This window comes from Orycteropus afer, unplaced genomic scaffold (assembly GCF_000298275.1).
Source record: "Orycteropus afer afer isolate SDZICR_OR568_19922 unplaced genomic scaffold, OryAfe1.0 scaffold00032, whole genome shotgun sequence".
In the NCBI taxonomy this organism is placed as follows: domain Eukaryota; kingdom Metazoa; phylum Chordata; class Mammalia; order Tubulidentata; family Orycteropodidae; genus Orycteropus; species Orycteropus afer.
This window is the reverse complement of record NW_006921619.1, coordinates 7445738-7452453: the sequence shown is the minus strand read 5'-3', so window position 1 is coordinate 7452453 and position 6716 is coordinate 7445738. Positions and strand designations below refer to the sequence as shown.

General features: G+C 37.7%; 1 protein-coding gene across 1 annotated transcript in view; it reads right to left on the bottom strand.

Annotated features, from left to right (window-relative positions):
• The window catches only part of VPS8 (VPS8 subunit of CORVET complex), a 439537-nt gene that overhangs the window by 307086 nt on the left and 125735 nt on the right, over positions 1-6716 (bottom strand). Inside the window, exon 18 of the mRNA XM_007936030.1 lies at positions 5268-5314. Within this exon, the coding sequence (XP_007934221.1) occupies positions 5268-5314 (47 nt within the window). The remainder of the gene's footprint in view (positions 1-5267; positions 5315-6716) is intronic.

The window sequence follows — 6716 nt, the reverse complement described above, 5'->3', positions numbered from 1 at the left end:
TACAAGCCTCACAGGATGACAAACTGACAGACAAATTTGTCTCCCTTAGCTGTTGGAAACCTCTGCACCCTCCCCTTACCTAATTCCTACCTGAAACCTGAAACTCTGTAGTCCCCAGCCGCTCTCTCCTTTCCCTGGCTCTATGGGCTTTGGGGCCTGCCTTGTCTCCTGCCCCCTTTTACCTGGCTATTCTGCTGCTCCTGAGGTCCCCAAGGCCACTCCTGCTCCCTCCCTGCCCTGGCTCTGGGGGGCTTGGGGCCTAGCCTTGCCTCCCACCCACTATGGCTATTATTATACAGGCAAAATGACAAGTCATTAAGTCTCCTATAGAAAGCTTTGTGACATTTTGTATCTTTTGTCTAATACTAAAGAAATACCCACAACTAAACTGAAATAAAATTGTGACAAAGAGGCCAAATTATGAAAATAAAGTACAAGTCTCCCAAAACAGAATTTCCTGTCATTTCTGATCTTAGGCATTCATGAAAAAACTATAAAACCAAATTCTGACTAAAAAGATATGTCCATAACACATCAGTATGTCCTACATAGAAAAACAAATGTGATCCCTGCCATAGTAAAGAGGATCTTATGCTATAAACGAATTTTTAAGCATAAACAGGAATACATATACACTATTTCAATCAATATTACTACTGAGTTTGAGAGTCTATTAATTATGACACCATGAAGTTAACAGTACTTATAGTGTAATAATGACTGTGGTACTGACTTAAAACTAATTTCAGAATAGGTATTGTGTTTATAATTTGACCCCCAAAAGAAATAGTACAATATGTGAAAATAAAAGGAACGACTATAAAAAAAATATACTCAAACAGAACATATTAACATACAACGGCATCTGGGCCAGGGTGAGTGAAAGATTGAGTATTTGAGTGATGACCGTAGAAATGGAAGCAAGTTTCCTCAAAGTGGCTGAGTAGTAGCTTACGTTTCATATGATTGTATTTGCATAGTGCACAATCTGAGCATTCTTTAAAGCAATACTAATGTCACAGATGCTTTGAAAATTGGGAATGTAGAAGAGATGACCCTACAAGTAACCAGAACCAAATGTCAAAGAAGATGGTACAAAGAGTGTCTAGTTTAAGGAGAAAAGACAGCATACTAGAAATGAAGCTGCATACATCTTATAATTCTCTGCTTCAATTTAGCCTAGAGAATTGACTATTTTTAACTTTATTATCTATGACAACTCTAAGAAAAAGTTATAAAAACTCTACCATCTAAGAGTGATTATAAGGTAGACAAGCATGAAGATCAGGTATGGATAGGCAATTGGGAATACACCTAGGACCACACATAGGTTTAGCAAACAATATTCCTACATATGCATTTGTGCATGCTATAAAAATGTCTATATGCAATTTAAAGCAACCAGGAGACAAAGGATAACTTCTTATCCACAACTAAGCACCTTGAGGGAGTAAGTAGCTGGACCTACAGGAAAGGGACATCAAGCTCAAGGGGCAGAACATGGTATATAAAAATATTGTTCTACATCTTACTTCACCAAGAAGTGACTAGGGTTTTAAAAGCATGTGAGCGGCCATCTAAGATGCAACCATTGGTCCTTCCAATGAAGAAATGAATGAAGAAAACCAAAGATGCATGGAAACAGTTAGTAGAAAGGACTAATGGACCATGAAAACCTCAGCCTATATGACCTAAGATCAGAAGAACTAGACAGTGTCTGGGTACCAGTGCCAACTACTTGGAAACGTATCAAAATAGGATATCCTGGATAAAACAAAAACCAAACTCACTGCCATTGAGTCAGTTCCAACTCATAGGGTTCTCCTTCGGATTTCCAAGGAGGTAAATCTTTACGGAAGTAGATTGTCCAGTCTTCCTTCCACGGAGTGGCTGGTGGGTTTGAACTGCCAACCTTTTGGTTAACAGTCAAATGCCTTAGGCACACCACCACCACAGTGAGAGAAAAATGTGGAAAAAACTCAAAATCATAAAAAAGACCAGGTTTACTGGTCTGATAGAAATTGGTGAAACCACTGAGTCTATGGCCCCAAGTCACCCTTCAGGCCTGGAATTGACCTCACTCATGTGGCTTAACTTTCAGCCAAACAACAGAGAGGCCTACAAGCTGAACACCTACACCAGGAACATGCACTCCTTAGAACAATCAACCCTGAGAGATGAGAAGGGCAGCATTTGCACACAGAGAAAGGTAGGGATGCAGGAATGCCTAGGCAAGGATGACACAGGAAAGAGTAACCACAAAGAGGAAGTGGGAGGAGTGGTACTATACTGTGGGGAATGTAACGGGTGTCACAAAACAAAATGTGTATGAATTGTTGAACATAAAACGCATCTGCTTTGTAAAATTTCACCCAAATCACAATAAAGTTAGATGGGGGGAGAAAAGTTATTACAGTAAATTGTTAAAGTTAACATAAAATTTTTACATGTAGTAAATCTTTACTCACTGCATATTTGGAATGGAAGGAGACTGAAAAGATGACCTACACAGAAAGAATCAAAGTTAATCGGATAACTTATGCTATTCTTTTCCTTCTAAGCTCAGGCCCATTTTTAGAATCTTAACATTGCAAAGAAAAAGAAAAGCCAGTATGGTGAGAAGCAAGCAGAAGCAGAAGAGTACATAATGCAGAACAAAAACAGGGAACATCTGACCCAAGGTGTAACTTACTTACACTGCTCAAAGTTACACTGCTAGGAATGCTACCCTGTCCCTTCTGCCCTGTCTGGAACCTAAAGAGTACAGGAAATAGAGAAGGAGACCAAGAGGGGAAAGTAAAAGAGTAAGAACACACATGCAGGAACTTCTCCCACCAAAAGCAGAATCTAGTACAATTTAGTCTTTAGCCTTTGGAAAGAGAATTGAGAGACGGAAGCCATATTGTTGCACTACATGCCAGGGACAGCGTCCTTAGTTGATCTGGGAGTATGCGTCTCTAAGAGTAGAAGGGGGAAGAGATGCAGCAAGAACCTTTGAGATTCCCCTCCTGCTTGGAGGTCAGGAATACATTGTCACTAGAGTTTCTCCCTGAGATCTCCAACTCCAAATACTGTGTGTGTTTCTCACACAGTCCAGAGGAAAACATGCTGAGAATGTCAAGAAAGATTAAAGGAAAGAAAGAAGCTGATAAAAACAAAGAAATGATAAATTCTGATTAGGTGAAAATCTATACCAGACTTTATTTTCTATGTCATGCACTTGACTGCTAACCAGAAGGCTGGCGGTTCAAACCCACCAGCCACTCCTCAGAAGGACGGTTGGGCAATCCTACTTCCGTAGTGATACTGCCTCGGAAACCCAAGGAGGGGTCGCTATGAGTCGGGGCCGACTCGACGGCACATAACAACAACAACAACAACAACATGCTGTGATTTAATGCAGAAATGGTTTTCTCAGCCAGTCAGTAGGTTAAATAATACTGAAGAATATTTCTTTTAAATCATGTAAGAAAGGCAAACTTATCTCCAGAACATTTCTGTTAATGATACAAAGTATTTCTGAAAGAACTCATTTTTTTTTCCTTTCTTCTTATATAAACCTTCAACCTAAAATTGTTAGGGCCATTTAAACTTTACATCACTGTAAGTGTATTCAAGATAATGATCACAAGTCACCCTGCAAACCAGCTGTCAGAATTAGTTCATTAATCCAAGCCATCAGGTACTGAACAGCTACTTTGTGCCAGGTACTATTCTAGGTGAAAATAACCCACTGTATAAAGGTATGTTTTATGCTAAACAAAATTTAGTCTGTTACGTACTTTATCTCATTTACAATGATCTGAATTTGAAGATTTAGATTTGAATCCTGAATCCAGTACTTACTGGTATTAGGAACATCTCTACACAGGGAATTTTCTCATCTGAAAATAAGGATAATATGACCTCCCTTACAGTGTAATTATGAGGATAAAATAAAATAAGCAAGTAAGTGTGAAAAGTGGGGTATAGAGAGAACTAAATTCAGAAAAGTTAGGGTGAGGCTAGTACAGAATATAGCATGATTCTCAGTTTTCTAGAAAACAATGAGTAGCTATACAATTCAGTGTCCATCTAGCTGTTCAGAAGTGATACAGCTATTTCTGGCACTAACATCTGAGGGAAATTTTTCCTGTAGGCCTTCATAAAGAAGATAATATGTAATATTAAACAGTGTTATCAACAACATCCCTACTATGAACACATAAATTCTACTGGATGAGCATAGATACCATGATAGCTAAAATATCAGAATAAATTTGAACACCAAGTATGCAGAATATATAGCTATTTACGACTTAATCAAAGGTCTGAGCAAATAAAAACCGTCCTGCTGATAACCTTTACTGATATGTTCAAACAACAAGATGTAAACTTTTCTTCAGTCAGGCTACCTGAACATACATAAATTCATGAGTCAAGTCAGTACTGACTAGGGATTTAGGCACATCTGAATTGGATCCTAATGTGTCTGTCATGTCAAAGTGGTACAAGCCAGTAGTTAAGAGCAAAAGCATAGGAATTAGACTGCCTAGATCTGGATTCCAAATGTGCCCCCCAAAAGCAGTGGTGAGTGAACTTGGATAAGTTATTTCATCACTTTTTGCTTCTGAAACCTCTTTGTAAAACAGGGATAATAATAATGCCTACTGCACTGTTATAAAAACTACCTACGTTTTTATAAAAATGAAATGACTTAACATCAAGGGCTTAGAACATAGGTGTCATACAAGGACTCAACTTATCATAAGCATGAAAAAAAATGTGAATTAGCACAAGTTTGTTAATGTTAATGTTACTATTTAAACCAAGAGAGACTAATCAAGGGTTTATTCACACATAGTTCTTTTAAGCAAAAAGGCTCTTAATGCCAATACTGCAGAAGCACAATGTATCTTGCCTTTTTGGGGTGGTATGAAATACTATTTAGTGATTGTGCATAAAAGTAACATACACAGTACATGAATCACACACTTCTATGTTTAAGATCCTTAAGTAGTATTGCTCTTTTGTTAGTTCTGTTCTTCCCCTCCACTGTCCTGCCACACGAATACAGAGGTGATAAACCCTCTGCACCTATTTTGGAAAAGTTAACTTTATTAGATGAATATACTGAAAACTGCTAACGAACTACATTTTTTTAAATTAATTAACTTTTTAAAAAATCTATCCAGTCAAATACATAGAAATCAGAGACGTAAATTACACATAAGCAAGAAGCAACCTAGGTTTCAAATAATTGATTCTGACAGACTATGCATACTCACTTTCGCTGCAGCAGAAGGCAGTAATCAACTATGACAGGCACCATGTCCTGCAGAGAAACCATAAAGAAGGCATCAGCACCATGACCCTGTCAGATGGTCCAGTGGTTAGACACAACACATCATGAAATGTGTCTGCTAAGAAGCAGTTAGGAGCTCTGGTAGTATAGTGGCTAAGGCACCTGACTGCTAACCAGAAGGCTGGCGGTTCAAACCCACCAACCACTCCTCAGAAGGAAGATGGGGCAATCTACTTCCGTAGTGATACTGCCTCGGAAACCCAATAAGGGGTCACTATGAGTCGGGGCCAGCTCGATGGCACATAACAACAACAACAAGAAGAAGCAGTTAGATTATTATACCATGCTTTTGGTAAGAAATCTAGCACTATGTTGCAAAATTCTTAAAAATATGAAAACACTCGCCCAGTAATTCTATTAACAAATTTTAAAGGTTTCTGTTTTTCCTTTTTAATTCATTATCGTGTTCCTATAGCTTTATAACAGAAAAAAAGAAGAAGGCAGGCGAGGGGAAAGGAGACTGAAGGAAGAAATTGGAATTAAATATAAAATATGGGAGAATAGTTCAGTAAATTTTGCTATTTAAATAAAATGCTATGTATATATTACAAGTTTATGAAGAACTTATAAAAAATTATAATAAACATTAGGTAGAAAATACATATTTATCTCCCAACACTGGAAGAAAATTTTCAAAGAGACAAAAACTAGAAGAAAATATATCAAATTGATAATGGAATACAGTTGGTTGCTCAGGTAAGTAAGGTGCCTGTGTTTAGTGGTCCTCTAGACCAAGCCTCCATATTAAAGTAGATGTAACTTCTTGGTTTTATAATATTTTGATTGCTTTGAACCCATCATGTATGAACTTCTATCAAGTGGATAGCAACCCATAATTTTGGCTTTTTTCAAGGGGATGAGTTTAAAGAAGAAACAGGAGCTTATTATGAATGGAAACTGTCAAGTAACCAAACATCAGATTTCAGGAGTACCCTTTCATTTTCTGCTGGCTACAGGAAATAGTTTTACTTTAAAAAAAAAAAAAAAATCCTGGAAGGCCTAATTCTAGGCAGAAAAAAATCCCAACAAGAGGGAGGAGAAGGTACTATGTGAGGAGAATACCAAGTGCTAACCCCTATCTGATGAAAAGATTAAAACTAAGGAAGCCTTATTGTTTGAGAAAGAGAACCCACAATCCTAAAAGGAGTATAGGACTATTACTCCTTTAGTCATTAATATTTCTCACAACTAGATTTACAATCTTATTCACATTTCTTCAAAAACAACAACTAAATGACAGACAATGTTTCTATAAATGTATTTGTATGTTCTGTGAGAATTCCCAGGTATATAGTAGAGCTGACAAGGGACAAGGCTATAGTCACTTCTTGGCCACAGCCAACTACCCAGAGGGAGCAAGCAGTTGGACCTG